The sequence below is a fragment of the Pinus tabuliformis genome, chromosome J, assembly GCF_031772625.1.
Source record: "Pinus tabuliformis cultivar Carrire ecotype Pingquan chromosome J, CPIR1, whole genome shotgun sequence".
Taxonomy (NCBI): Eukaryota; Viridiplantae; Streptophyta; class Pinopsida; order Pinales; family Pinaceae; genus Pinus; species Pinus tabuliformis.
Genome location: NC_142295.1, coordinates 630,350,265 through 630,366,808, shown reverse-complemented (window position 1 = coordinate 630,366,808; position 16,544 = coordinate 630,350,265). Strand labels below are relative to the sequence as shown.

At 38.8% G+C, this 16,544-nt stretch overlaps 1 protein-coding gene across 3 annotated transcripts in view; it reads right to left on the bottom strand.

Annotated features, from left to right (window-relative positions):
• LOC149228524 (putative MYST-like histone acetyltransferase 1) overlaps positions 1-16,544 on the bottom strand; it is a 273,250-nt gene that overhangs the window by 65,241 nt on the left and 191,465 nt on the right. For all 3 annotated transcript variants that reach the window (XM_089378252.1, XM_089378253.1, XM_089378251.1), the window contains 2 exons: positions 4,071-4,145; positions 3,908-3,978 (listed from right to left, as the gene is read on the bottom strand). In XM_089378252.1, coding sequence (XP_089234378.1) covers positions 3,908-3,978; positions 4,071-4,145 — 146 coding nt within the window. The remainder of the gene's footprint in view (positions 1-3,907; positions 3,979-4,070; positions 4,146-16,544) is intronic.

The window sequence follows — 16,544 nt, the reverse complement described above, 5'->3', positions numbered from 1 at the left end:
GTATCCTCTTGTCTTGGCTTGTCTTCTGCTTATTGTTTATATTCTATCTGCATTTACTATCAACATTTATGTGATTGCTAATTTGGAAATTGATATTGGACTAATAAGAAAAATTGAAGTAAATTGTTCTAAAGCATAGAACATACCATTATTATCTAAAATTAACACCTTTCCTGCAATAGCAACATTCTCGTCATCCTCACACTCTTGTCTTTGACTACTACGGCCACTGACAAGGCTCAACCTAAGCTTTTCCTCAGTGAAATCACTCCACAAATGATCCCAGTTAGGTAGGCTTTGTCGTCCATTGATCACTTGGGCAAACATGTCCCACTACTTTGAGAACCCATATAGAGAAATTCTCATGAGCTCATCATTATCTATCTTTTCTCTGATAGCTGCTAACTCATCCATGACAAATTTGATCCTAGTGAGGTAACTGATTGTGCCTTCCCCTTTTGTTCATTCTAGTGTTTCTTAGCTTCTGTCTAAGGATCCACTTCTTGTTTATAGTAGCATTTTGGAATAGTTTCAAGATGGCGTCCCACATCTTCATGGTTATATCCAATTCTGCAATATGGGGAACTATGTGATCTTTGACCCCATCTTGGATAATACACCTAGCCTTGGCATCCTCCTTGTGGTAGGTCGCTAACTACACTGGATTTGTCGGTATGGCAACAACTGTCGTAGCATACTCCTTCTGTTTATCCTTCTCCAACAGTAATAAAATTTTGGATTTCCAGACATCAAAGTTCGAGGTACCATCAAGTTTGTCTTGATCCCTTAAACCAATTGAAGCCATTTCTAAAACCCTCAAGCAATAAACCCCAGTAAATCTAAAGAGATTTGTCTGTGTGAAAATCTTTGATTTCTCCTACAAAACCCTTGCGCTCAGATCACCGATAACCTCAACACTTCACTGCTTGGATACCTACCATGTGAAATTCCTGGCTACCTAGAAGGTGCTATTAACCTAGTTAACTATTTCCTATTACTTGTTCATGGCAAATTACTCCTTTTGCGGGAAGTAACGAATAATAACATGAACACCACCAACAAGAAAAATAAAATTACAAGGAATATACAAGAAACCAATCACACAATTTACACCAGTATTTTGGACAAAATGTCCCTGGAAAAACCCCAATGTGAGGAAAACTAGTTTTCATATCTGTGGGGAAAACACTAGCAAAGCTACAACAATATTTTTATCTTCACTTCTGAACAAATCAAACTGGGAAACTTCATTATCTCCCTCTGCAAATCAACTTGACCCTTTCTCACAATTCGCACTACCCTATGTACCTCACATTGTCAATCTACAATGATTTGCACTAGCAATCTGGCAGCCTCTGGAAATTTGAACTACCCTTCTTGGAAATTCGCACTGCCATTGAAAATTTGATCTAGCAAGTTATACTTCTTGCAGCAACTCGCACAGGCCCCTCCCACTACCTCTGGTGACTTGCACTGGCAACTGGCAACTCGATCTAGATTTCAGGAAACTCGCACTGGTAATCTAGTAAACTCGCACAGGAAAATTCAGCCTCCTTTCGTCACTCAAAAATTGGAAACCTCTCTGAAGAATAAATTCGGCCAATTTCTTCTCAATCACTGTTGTTGAAACCCTTTTGGTGTCTCTCTGAAAATTCACCCACTCGATGTGATCTCTAATGTTTCCCATCAATCTCCTTTATAATTTCTAATTCACGAACGAATGGTCATGATTAGAAGTTCACTTGATCCAATCGATGGCTAAGATAATCTTAAAACCTTTCTACAAGCTTCTAGAGGAAAATCGATCTTATACCAACAAATGTCAATTAATTATCCACTTTCCCTAGGTTTAACTTAGGAAACAATTAAAAAAATCAATAATTGACATAATAAAGATATTTCCCTTAGGAAAAATTACATGGGCTTAGAGATAATTAATTCATCCGTGTTCCTAGCCTCAATGCAACCTCTCAAGACTAGAACACCGGTCCAAGGTACATAATCTAACATGGGAGTTATTCCTTGGCCTGACAAAAATTTGTATTACACTTAGTTTTGGACTATAGAGGCCATTTAAAGCCTCTATCTTGATGTATTTTGCTTCAAAATATGTATTGCATTCAATGTTATTTTGGTTAAATGCACCGTTACCTGCTATATACATAAGAAATTTTAAATGTCTCTTTATATGGTTTTGGATTCACATGGATGCACATGACTTTATAGTTTTTCCAAAATTTGACTATTTTATATATTTTTTGGACCATTCTGGTTCTGATAACATTGCTAATATCTTGCTATACATCATTACAGATCAATACAAGGCTCATAGTAATAATCATTCACTATTCAATCATTTATTATATATTTGCAGATATATCTCTGTCAGTTTCACAATGAACAGACTGTTTATTCCAGTGTTACAAAAATCGCTATAAAATATTAAAATCACAAAAAAAATCATGTGGTCAAGATATTTACCCCTGGGCGATTTTATCACTGATAAAAATCAGCAGCAAAAAAATAATGATCAAATCAGGAAAATTGTGATAAATTTGTAAGACCTGTGAAAATTTGTCAAGTCACAAGGAAAGGCACTTTAAGACATAACTTCTTGGCTTTTTCCACTCATCTTGCAAACATAAATAAGGGTTTGGAGAGCAAAAGAGGAGAAGACTGATTTTGCTTGAGCAAAAGAGGACGATATGATTTTCCTTTGCCATCACCATGTTTTTTTGGAGTGGGAAAGATTTCATTCAACCCTCGCTGCATTTGCAGGTATGGGCACGGGCACCAGTAAAGTAGGTCTTACCAGTAGCACAGGCACTAGTGGAGTACATTGGAGTCTCCCTCCTACTTCTCCTAGAGGATATCAGAGTCCGACACCAGCCCCAAGGCCTTGTTCCTCAGCCATTACCTTTGCCTGTCAAAAGGGCAGAGGAAATCACTAGTTTATGTATCTGATTTCATTGTAGATGACTCATGATGATGAGATACATTTATTATATTTTTCGTTGAAACTTTGAGGCTGAATCAAGCCTCAGGATTCAGGGCATGATTCAGGGTTGATGTGTGATGTAGAACTAGACATCTATACATCCTATATATTAGGTTGTTTTCATAATTATATGGCAATGCATTTACTTGATGTTGTTCTTGCCTTAGATGTTTAAAATTTTGACAAAAAAAGGGAAAATGTTTGTATTTTTTTACTTTTGTCAATGTTTTCTGACTTTTACAGATATTGTCCTGATTTTTACAATTTTTTACTTTTCCAGACCCTCACAATTTTTTTTCACCGAACAATGTCAGCAACACTGGATTATTCCAAGGTCTTAGCAAATCAATCTGACAGCCGCAACAACAATTGAGGAAGGGAGCATTGCTGTTGGGATTAGCAACACAAGTTCGAGAAAAGAAGAGGTAATATTTATAGACTTGTAGAAAATATAAACTACTTTTAAATCTTTTATTGATTCTTCTTAAAACAATTTCCTTTGATGTAGATTAGTGCAACCTCCAAGCCAACTGCATATTAGCATTTCCAGATATTCTATAACAATTGCCATAATGACACACATTTAAGATGTGAGCAAGGTATGTACCATAGTGAAAATCCATACAATCAAAAGTTATATGTTTAATAGCAAGGATTAAAATGTGATTGAATTCAATGAATGTCTGTTTAGTAAATAAACAACTGCATTGGAGCTCTCTCAGTTAAAAGTCTATTAAAATGAGTTCTATGTGCACAATATCTCAGTTCCACATGTGCATGCAACAATGTATGTGCTCATGAAAGTGTACAGGTGTGATACATATACATACATTTTAGTCATCTAAGGTATGTCCACTCTGGGCACATAAAATTTAAAAGCATGAGAGAGAGAGAGAGAGAGAGAGAGACCTAATCAAGTTCAGCGACTGCAAAGTGTTGATAATGTCATCACTGCGAATGGCAGTCATGGAACTTAAATCCTGAAATTTATCAAAAATCACGTTTTACATATCTTTGCAAATCTTTAGCAGATACTATAAGTGTAACATAAACTGAGATAAATAATCTTCACCTTAATAGACAAATTTCCTCCATGGTCGCGGAGGACTTCCAGGAGAACTCTGCTCCAATAACTTCTAAAGCTAACCTGTGAATCATAAAAGATAAAGCAATCCCTAATCAATAAACTACAATAAAGTTGTACAAACAATTTTATTTCAAAAGGAATCAAAACACATCCTTAAGTTATCGAAACTAGAAAGAGAATAATAACCCATGGTTCAAAAAGCACAAATGTGTACATGAACAAAATCTTAACACATGAACCAACACAATTCCTTACGAGATGGAAACTAGACCGAATAATGATTCATGGCTTCAATTATTAACACCATCCTTCAAGTTAAAAACACAATTTTGAGGATTTCTCACAACTTTCCCAAAATTCTATGTCACCTTTACCCAATTTCAAGTGTGGCAAAGTACTTAGAAAAAATTCTTGAGGCATATTAAGCCTCCATGAGAAAAGCTTTTGTTCTTTCGAACAGTAAGATCATTCCTCAGGGATAAAGTACTCAAGGTTTGATTGAACAATATTAGTTGTCTTTTCCGCATACAAATAAACATAAACAGATATACACACTAATTGGAAGTTCACTCAATAAACCATTACAGGCCGATGTAGAAAACACTTTTGAGTGAACCTTATTGGTTCACTGCCAGAACAACGAAACAATTCCTCCACCTCAAAAGGGTACACAAACGCCCATTCCCAAGAATGGTATTTTGGCAAAGACCTGTAATAAGATGTACCTTTAATTTATATTCAAAATATTTCTCCATGGGAAAACCTTACGCACAAACCCTTAAGTTTTCAGGGCATTGGATTCTCCCCAATGTTTGGATTACTCAAGCCAAAATTCTAACTTCTGCTTCATCCACACCAATGCAACTAACATCACTGATATCATCTCATTCCCAGTTGGTAACATTCCAAGCCCCACCTCATCACAATACTACACATCCTTGAAGCATGGTTGCACTTGTCACTTCCTCTAAAAAGAGATTATTTGAGAACTTTTGTGATATTCAAAAAGGAATATCTAAAGACTAACATATTCTCCATTCAACTTCCTTTTACAATATTTTCTGAATATTCATATGGATATAAAACTCAAAGCTTTCAAATTTATCTTCAGGAATAGATTCAAAATTTAAATTTTAGAGGTTGCATGGATTTTAAACAATGCAGGGAACCCATATCTTAGATTGACTTCATAGAAGCGAGTCAAGGCACTTGATTAGAGTACAATGATTGCCCCTGACATCTTGATGTATACCATTTGTTGTTTACATGTGCACAATTGAAATAACAATTGACATACTCACACAAGAGCAAAATGAAAGAAGAGAATTTCCAAAGCCACACACATGAAGTACAATATATTGCCTCACAAATTGTACTTGATAATGAAATTCCTAATCAACAACGTACAACATGTTACCCACCACCAGTGGGTGACACCCATAGGAGAAAACTTTCTCCTAGATTTGTCTTCAGTCAGCAGCCAGCAGCCCCATGCAGCAACAAGATAGCTCAATGTGCCACCACTCTGCCCCCTGAGCCAGCCATTATGTGCCCTCACCCATCTGCTATGATGTTATGTTTGAAGGTGGGCCTTCCAACATCGAAGGTGTGGCTTTTCATTATGTAATCATGTATTTTTGCTTACTTCTCATGGACACATTTTGACATGGATTAGTGGAGGGGGTGCGGTGGAAAAAATGGGCACAGTCTGTACTCTTGTCCCCTTGTCCAACTTGGTGGTTAGTCTTGTATCCTAGTCCCATGGGATCCCCTTTACTGGCTACTAGCTTTAGGGGTAGCACTACATGGGAAACACCAATTTTGGTTGCATGGGCCCGCTTCCTGACACGGTACACCACATACATCACTCCCCTCCGCTCATTATAACCCCTTTCCACATATTTCCCATTCGGGTCCACATTTGTCCATTGGGTCCACAAGGAGTTAGCGTCCCTTCCCCTTGGCCACACTTTGGGTCGGGCCTGGAACGATGCCCCAAAGGTTGATGCAGCTAAAAAGAAAGTTAAAAGCATAATTCGGCCACTTACAACAAGAAATGTACCATAAAATGCAAAAGATGGTCAGGGCATAAAAAATTTAGCACATGGGCAAAAGCCAAACATGAGCTCTACCCCTTATCATCATGGTCATCTCCTTGGTTACTAGGGTCCCTTATGTGAGCCCCCTACATCACTAAGGAACCCATGATTGTTGCAACCCCTGGTGGGCAATGAACTGCCTAACCTCAAAGGGATATTCACTATTATATCATTCGCATCATGCTCTCATTCCTTGAAGCCTCGAGCAGTTAAAACAAAGAAAAATCAATAAAAGGCAAAACGCATGTGAACAAGGGTGGAAAAACAAACGTTGGGGTAACTCATGTACCACGATTGCTCCCTCCTACATCTATACACCCATATGTCGAATTCCCTCATTATAGCTACCCTTGCACCATGGCATTTGGCTTGGAGGCTTCTATGTTGCCCCACTCTATTCCATCATTATTTCACACGACACTATTGATTTGGGGTAGCATTGGATGTGCTCTAAGCCTCGAATTTTGAAGGTAGGTTTGGGCAGATGCATTCCAAAGAACCCAGAAACCGTTTTGAAAAATTCTACCCAGAGATGATTATATTAAAATAATTAATATTTTTAATGGAGTTTCTAACTCTAATCTTAGGAAAATTAAAATATTAATGGGCATTAATCTAATTGTGGGTGAATCTTCTAGATAAAGACGTAGATCAAGTCAAAACGATTTGAGCCTTTGATTAAGAGTTAATCTCGGTCGTTGGTTGGCCAACAGAAAGATAAAAGAAGGGGTTTGAGGGTCATTTGAAAAACACACGGAGAGATCAAGAGAACGAATTTCTGAAGTGAGAAGTCCTCAAGAGGAAATTATGATCGAAGAGATCTTTTGCAGTAGAGGGGCAAGGACAGTGATCCGGAGGAAGATTTCCAGATCCGGAGAGGCAGTAGCCAGAGGCTATGTTATTCCCAGTGCAGGAACTCGCGAGTGCAGGAACTCGCGAGTGCAGAAACACGAGTGCAGGAACGCGAGTGCAGGAACGCGAGTGCAGGAATGCGTGAGTGCAGGAAACACAAGTGTCGAGGTTGCTTATGGAATAACTCTACCAGATTTTCTTGCTGTTTGGATTGCCAGTTGGGCATCCATAGACGTACTCAAATTTCGCTGCTGCATAATAAAATAAAACCCTCAGAGCTGCTGCACCGTTTTTCCTAGGGCATTTGTACAAAAATAACAGTGTCCTATGTGTTTGTATTTCCTTGCTCAGTTTCTATGTTTCAAAATCATATTTAATTTGGTGTAGGTTGCTTCAGTTATTTACTTCAATGTTTCAAGAAGAAATCTGAAATAAGTTTGTAATGTGATTTACAATCTATGTGAAGAAGAAATCTGAAATAAGATCATCCGATTCCAATAAGTATTCATGGATATATGAATTTATTTGTGTTATGGGACAATTCGTCAAGGTCAGCGAGCAACCAAATAAACCCCACTTGTGCTCAACGTTTTAGTATAAATAGAGGTGGCCTTCAAGTCATTTCGATACACTTGGGATCTCGTCCTCTCTACTTGTCTTTGGGTTTTAGTAGGAAGAGAGATCCTAAGGGATAATGTTGCCCTAATCTAGAGGGCAGAAGCCGGAACTGCCGAAATTAAGAGGGCAGAAGCCGGAACTGCCGGAATTGTGGGGAAAAGCCGGAACTGCCGGAATTGTGGGGAAAAACCGGAACTGGCGGAACTGCCGAGAATAGTCGGAATTGTCGAAACTGTCGGGAATTGCCAGAACTGCCGAAATTGTTGGAAACTGTCGAAACTGTCGGGAACAACCGAAACTGCATGGAACTATCGGAACTGTCGGGAACTGTCGGGAACAGTCAGAACTGTCGGGAACTGTCGGAACTGTCGGGAACCGCCGGAACTACCGGGAACTGTCAAAACAGCTGGAACAGCCAAAACTGTCGGGAACTGTCGGAACTTTCGGGAACTGTCAAAGCATCTGTCTCCGAAGGAGAACAGCATGCAAGGTACAACTAACTAACATTGGGACAGTTGTATGGTACTTAGTAGCAAATACACCAAGCATGCAATGCTACAACTAGCATGCCAGGGACAGCTAGCATGGAATAGCAAGCATGCTAAGGACAACAAGCATGCTAGGGACAACAAGCAAGCAAGGTGCAACCAACACATAGGTCAGTATGGCAACATGGTGCAGCAATGGCACATAATGCAGTACAGTGATGGGTACAGTCATGATTAATGAAGCGTGATGAGATGCAGCATAGTGATGATGGGTGCAGCATGGTGCAGCGTGGTGAGGTGCAGCATGATGACAAAATGCAGCACAACGATAGGTGAAGGAGTCACCTTGCAGAATCAGTTGAAGCAGCATGTCCTCAACTGATCTCATGTATCATCTTCTTAGAGATGATCTATGCTCTTATCTAGATAAGTCAAAGTGTTGACTTCTGTTGTAAACGTACTATCTCTCTCTCTCTACTGAACTATTGAAGAACATATAAGAAGAATTGATCAAGGGTTTCCCCACATTGGGGTTTGTCCCTGGCTAGCGCCACATCTTGTGTCCTCTTGTCTTGGCTTGTCTTCTGCGATTTATGTTTATGTTCTATCTGCAGTTTACTTTAATGTTGATGTGATTGCTAATCTGGAAAAGATATTGAAGCTTATTGTGAAAATTGAAATAAATTGCTCTAAGCATAGAACATACCTAAAATTAACACAATTTCATATCACATTGACATCAAGAGACTATCTCGATTTTCTAATGGTTGAAGGGAAAGTTAATTTGCTCATCTACGATGACAGCATGCGTAAGGAATGATTGAACTAACTACCATCGCTAACTCTATTCGTAAGAAGCATCTGATTTGTTGTTCTCAATGTGAACGAGTGCTCAGGAGGTCAAGATCTGAAAAGGACAACTGCATGGAATCAATTCACAAACCATTCATCTGACGGATTTGTAACCATAGTATTTAAAATCGAAACCTGTGACGAGACTAGTCCACCTAAATCGGGTTTCAAACCAGTACCGGTCAAACTGGGACTTGTCAAATATCAATGAACCGGTTTTTAAAAAATGCATGAAATAATTAATTTTTAATGAAAAAAAACTATTTTTAAGATTTAAAACCATAATTCCAAACCAATAGAGACAAAATATGCAAAGTTTGCTCATTTGTATACCATGTGAAGGTGATAAAATATTAAAATGGCACCGAGTGCAATACATATCATTGACAAAATACATAAGCAATGAGGCTCTAAATGGCCTATAAATTCTAAAAACAATGTACGCTATGAGGCCACTGGCCTACTACAAGGCTACAATTCTAGACTCTATAGGTACATGATAATTCCTCATCGTGATCAAACTCATCACCACTAATAGACACAAGATCGTCAGCAGTAGCTACATAAACATCATCCTGATCAGAGTCTGAGGATGCCTTAGCCTCATCTGCAACCTCAATAGTAGCACCAATAACAATAGAACTGGACCTAATGGAAGCACGAGTTCGTCGAGTTGCACGACTAGTGTCTTCCATTGGTTGTTTTCCTTTGCTTGATGCGGCTAATAATTTTGGTTCTGATGGCACTACTAAATTTGCATTGGGATCAACCCCCCTTAACGCCATGTCAATATCAAAATCAGCATCAAACTCAGGATCTTCAATCTCCTCCACCCATTCTGATGTTGGATCAATATCGTCAAACACAATGGTATCTAGATCAGGTCTTTTGTTCATCATTTGGTTGCGCCTTAGTCGAAGGTTGCATTGCACGAAGACAACATCGTTTAACCTTTTTTGTTCCAAGTGGTTTCTCTTCTTCATGTGTATATGCTCAGAAATAGAACAATTGCGCTCACAACCTAAAGCACTACAAGTGTGGCTAAGGACTCTAGCAACAAACTTTTGCAATTGAGGACATTGGCCACCAAATGACTCCCACCAATGTGCTACAAAGAAAAAGACATTCATTAGTAACTTAGTTCATTTCATTACTTATTTACAAGTATTAACAGATAGTTTGAATTGTAAATTTGTAAACAATTGAACTTTAAAAGAAAAATAAATTGGAATTTCTTACTTAGTTGGTCCACATCTCTTGCCAACTTTGCCAAGTTTTTGCCAAAGATACTTACTGCCATATTGAAAAGAGTAAGTTGTATTTCCAACTGGTCAAAATGGTTGGCAACCATGCGCTCCAAGCAATCATGGTTGGCAACCATGCGCTCCAACAAATTGGAATTGCTTACCTAGTTGGTCCACATCTCTTGCCATCTTTTCCAAGTTTTTGCCAAAGATACTTACTGCCATATTGAAAAGAGTAAGTTGTATTTCCAACTAGTCAGAATGGTTGGTAACCATGCGCTCCAAGCAATCATACAACCCATCTCTGACCTCCCCATTCTGCAGATCTCCTAGCCGAGTTTTATAATGATACTTTGGGTTCAAAAAATACCCAACTGCATGTATATCTTCACCCTTAAAGAAGATCCACACTTATGGTTACAAACCCTCACAAAAGCTTAGCAAGCACACAAAAGCAGTTAACCAAATTATACAATCATATCCACGAACAGGCAACTGCTTCTCTTTTATTTCAATGACTTATCGGAATATTAAGGGTCACCTTTTCCTTCATTGAATAAAGTATTTTTCTAATATTATTTTCCTTAGTTGCCTTCATTAATTAATTCCTCCCCTGAGATTCCCCCAATTTATTATAATTTGTAGCCTGTGGGAATGGCTAGGCTACTGAGATGGTCTCTACTTCCCATGTCTGAGAAAAGGGACATTACAGTCCTCCCTTCTTGAAATTGCTTGTCCCCAAGCAATCCAAACACCAATACCAAGATACCAAACAAGTATGCGGAAAATTTCAATGCACAGTTGTTATGTCATCACGGTGCTACTACACTCCACAATACTGCCATCCTCTATTGTTGGAAGAATTTGTCATTGATGTCAGAGGGTGAATAGGCCAGTAGTGTTGATTTCTGCCAACATCGAATGTGGTCTAAGCCTCAAAATTTGTAGCGAGGCTAAGACACATGTATTGAAGAATACCCAAAATCGTTTTGGGAAATTCCACCCGAAGAAGGCTTTATTAAAATAATTAATTATTTTTAATGGATGCCTAAGTCTAAACTTAGGAAATTAAAATAATTAAAGGGTATTAATTACACTAGGGGTGAAACTTCAAGAAGAAGATGAGGATCAAGGCAAAATGATCTGAGCCATTGATTAGAATCTAATATGGGTCGTTGATTGATGAACGAAAGGATTATAAGAAGAGGCTTGATGGCCATTTGGAAATCACATCGAGTAAGTGATCAAGAGATCGATTTCTGATGAGAGCAGCGCAGCAATTGCCGGAGAACTTATCGAAGTGATTTCTTGCAGTGAGGGGCAGAGATAGTTTCAGGTTTGAGAGTTTCATGATCCGGGGATACATCGCAGAGAAGGCAGAGAGAGATCCAGAAGAGGCAATGTTGAGCCACGCTGGGCAGCCTAGGGTCATGTAAAGGCAGCGCAAAGCTTGAGAGGATATCCAAAATTTGCTAGAGAATCGAGTTCCAAAGCTAGAAACGAGGGTGTGAGACCAGGAGGGCAAAAAGTCGACGTTCCAGAGGCAAATCGATTAACCAAAGGAGTGACTCAATCCCCAGAAGCTGTGACGTAGAGCAGCGCAATGATTGCACAGGAACGGCACATAGGCAGCTACGAGCTAGCCATTCAGTGGTTGGATCAGTGTCGGATCGCTAGTGATAGTGTGAGATTTATCTCACTCATCTCTCTATCATTCAAATTCTCTGTATTGGATAGCCAGCAAGGCATCCAAAGACTGTATTCAAAAATTACTACTTAATAATACAAACCCTCAGTTGTTGCATCGGCTTTCCCACATTGGGTTTTTCCGGGGACATTGGTCCAAAAATAATGGTGTCACTTGTGTGTTATTTCTTTCTTGCTCAAATTCTTGTTTCTGCATATCATTTAAAACTGTGAAGGCTACAGTTGTATTTACTTCGATATTTACATATGAACACAGTAAATAACTTGCATGGATTAACAAGTAGGAGAAGTAATATTAGTTTGTGGCAATAGTGAGTCAGGGATTCTCGAATTTTCACAAGTACTTGCTTGACGATTTGCGTGCACATTTCATCAAATTTGGTTACAAGGACCTCCTAGAGTGATAGTCCTTGTTATACCATTTCGTTTGATAGGTGACACATTTTGTGGGTCCTCTCGGGGGGAAAGATTAATTTTTAAAAATTGATGCCCCACTCAATGGGATCGCACCAACGCATTTGCCCCAAGTGTTTTTGGCCTTAACATTCATTGTTGCCCTAAAACAAAGGTCAAAATTCATAAATTAGGAAGCCTAAATTGATTGGTTCAGATCTGCCTTGAAAGGAGATTACAAGAAACGAAAATTTTGATTTTTAAGTGTCCTCCTTATCTAGGCCGTCTTGATAAGAGTTCAGGTCGGCTCCAAGAACAGTGATGACCACTCAGAAGTCGGCCCAGTTTCTGTGACTAAACAAGTATAAATACACGAGCGCTCTCCCCCAATTGACTCCAACTCGTCCAAGGAAGCAACAGATAAGTTCTTGTATGGGTTAAAGTAAATGCGAAATTCTTTTGGAAACCTTGAATAAGTGATTTAATGCATGCGTTGTACTTGAATAGAGTGGGTGAATGTTCCTAGAGGCACCAAAAAGGTTTTACGCCTCGAAACTTCTTCTCTTTGGCAGATTTGAAGTATAAATCTCTTGTTACCTAGTTGTTGCCCTTGAGTAGGCTAGCAACTAGGGCTCCTTAGCTCATGAAAATTCTTGATCTATGTGTATCTTGACTCCATCAAGCCCAAGCAATAAGGCATTGATCCTCGTACCCCTTTGGTGGTCAAATTTACCTCTCTTTCCTTCACTTCTCCAAATTCCAAGCCTAACCCTAGTAGGTCACCTAGTGCATCACATAAATTTCATTATAGCCATCCAGATTCCAAACTCCTTGATTTTGGTCCACTACTACGTTGGGATTTTCTCTAGAGATCCTCCAAATTTCAAGCAATTCTGACAGCGGAATCCCAACATATAGCAAGCCCTAGCCGCAAGACCAACTCTTGCCCTAGGTTGATTTTGGGTTAGTGTCCTCATTAGGATCATTGCATTCAAATCTCAAGAAAATTAGGCCTTTGATACTATTCTCCTCCCCAATTAGGTCAAGCCCCTCCTTGACTGATCAATGCCTTACCCTTGACCTAGTTTGGGTCCATTTAGCTTCTCTGTGGTCCCACAACTTTGTAACTCATGTTCTACAAGAATTACATAGAAGTCATTTCTCGACAAGGATCCTTAGACATAGGAATCCTTTCGTCAAGATATATTCTCAAACCCTTGGCTTAAGTATCCTCTTAGCCCCCTTCCTAGAGAGCCCATCACCTTGCTTCTTAAGCAAGTAAGCCACATAATTGAGTCTCTCTAGCGAATAGGCCATAGGAATCACCCTCTATCCATTAATTGATCTACTCATCCTTGTGATTCCTCTTATACCGAGTCTCCTCCCATCGGTGAATATCCGTAAAGAGTAGGAAGCCTTAGCTGAGGTCACAGTGGGTTATCGCTCCATTGTTGCCCCTTGACATAGCACTTTCTATATAGGATCCCCTTGACCTAGGTCCTAGTACTTCCTCTATAGTACCTTCTTCTTCTTTTACTAACGCCTCCATAAACAAGTGAGGTTTCTACTTCCCTTCACGTTGTTTGACGACACTATGTACTAAGTTGTAAGCAGTTGTTGAAGTCTCTTTTCGTTGTTCCAAAACAGCCACTAACAGAGACATGATGGGTTGGGAAATCTCGCCATTCATCAATAAGGGTGATCATGATGCCTTTTATGTGATCCTGGATAACTATGTCTTGATCCTCACTAATGGCATTCAGGAAGTGATGAAACATTTGTAGGATAGGATCATTACAATATAATTCAAGCATGATAACATATGACCTTACCATAGCCATCAACTCTAGAACCATGGTTGTCTTAATGAAAGGACTTCTAATATCATATAACACGCAAAACATTTGATGATTAGCTACAATATTTCCTTCATTTGATCATTTTTATAAGGAACTTTAGGGGTTGTAACCCTAAGAAGTTCACTTAGTGTGCAACAGCAAGCCTTACCTCATTATCTTCGTGTTTCAGCAATGTACGCTCACCAAAGTGGGTCACTGTTGGGACCATAGATGCTTGCATTAGTTGCGAAGGTGTCTGCTCTTCCTTGTGTAAATATTCTACCACCTCCTCCAATGAGCTAAGAAGGGTATATTTTGATGGAGACCAACCACCAAGTTTGTCTCCTCCAATGAAAAACTCCTCTAGCATTATCCCCAATCAGTTCACCAACATACTGTTGCACCGATTCTTAAGAGCAACCTGAGCTTCACCTCATATTAATAAACCCATAGCCAGAAAGCTAACTTAATACACAAATTCTTACAGTGTCCGTTGTATGTTGATTATAACAACAAAGACATCGTTCTAAACACATTCATGACAAAGATCCCTTTACTCAATAAGACACAGAATACTTCTATCTTCAATAGTTCTTCTTCATACTAATTTAGGATTTTTCACAAACAATTAGCATGCAAACTTCCTCTATCTAATTGACTACAACAAAGACAATATTCATAAGAACCCTTGCTCAACACAATTTCGCAGCTTACATATAGAACTGATAATTTCTTTGTTTCTTTATGTAAAGTTGGAGAGTACAATTATTGCTTTCGATACAGGGTTTTAACCTTAGACTTTGCTACTACAGGATTATTTTTTGCGCTTTAGGTGGCTCGAGCTTCAACATTCAACCCCGATTATGATAGAAACTTAGCATTTGGAGCTTCGATCCTCCTAAACCCCCATTCTACTAGTTATGCCAAGGTTGCACAACAACTATTACTCCTACAAATTAAGCTTGGCTTCTGCGTAGAGTATAGGTTGATGTCACCATAAGCATTTCAACTCCCAACATTCCTTTTAACACTTCACCAATCGGCAACTATAAGGTGTGTATTTCCCACAGGTATTTCAGCCTCAATAAGATTATGACACAGCCCCATCTAATTGGCACTCAAAGTAAGATCTAATTCGACTGCGACATGTGACTCCCCGATACTTGGTAACAAGACTTGATTCCACCTTAGTTCGATATCTAAGTGACTACTACAAGGTAGTATTCCAGGGCTCGGTTTTTTTAATGGGTTTCAATGGGAGGGCAGCTAGTTGTCATTTGCTTCTAAACAGCTGACACGATCAACAAGTCCTAACAAATTGCAAAGTATCATCGAAGATAGTAGTCCAATAATATCTTGCCCTGAGTATTTTGTGAGAGGTAGTTCTAGTACCATAATGCCCTCCACAAAACCCAGCATGGAATTCTTTCATGAGATTGCCAGATTCCTCTTTGTTGACACACCAAAGGATGACCTCATCAAGGCTCATCCAACCTAGCCTGTCTTAAGTCAAACAATATTTTGTGACTTTTAATCTAAGAGCCCTCCTTTTGTTATCTATTAATTCAAGAGCGGCAGACAGGTTTTTACGGTAATATATCGCACCAGAATACCATTCATCTCCTTCTAATTCTATGGTAGTAGCACAAATTTGTTCCCCTTCACCCATTTCGAAAATTTTGTAATTTCCTTCGGCAAGTGTTTCAGCAAGGCCTTGTCCTTTGATGATCTTCTTAGGCTTGATTTCCAAGTCATATTCTTCAATTTTGGAGACCCATTGTCTCCTTGATCCTAGACAATCATTTTGGCTCAACACATCTTTCACAATTGGGTACGAAACAAAAGCATAGATCTTATTATATCCTACATATGATCAGAAATATTTTTGGGACTTGACTAGAGAATAAGCTTGTTTCTCACTGAGATTATATCTAACTTTGGCATCACGTGAGGATTTTCTCATGAATGTTATTGGCTTCACGTTCCCTTCATCATCATTTTGTACTAATACCCTAGAAATTGTATCTTCAAAAGCAAATGAGTAAATAAAGAAATCCCTGGAATAATCAAGGCTTACCAAGACAGGGATCGATATGATCCTTTGCTTAATTTCCTCAAAAGACTTGGCCCCTTTTCATCTAAAGTATATAGAACATCTTTCTTCAACAAATCATTCATGGGTTTAACTATTTCAGCAAATGAAACTTTTCATGCAACCGATTTTGCCAAAAGAATACTCTCATGAAATAAGTTAATTAAATTAAGAATCTCTTGCTTGGCAAATAGAACCTCTCTCTTGGAATAAAATAGTAATTCCACACTTAAGAGAATGTAACACTCCCTCGCTAATTCAATGTATGGAAAACAT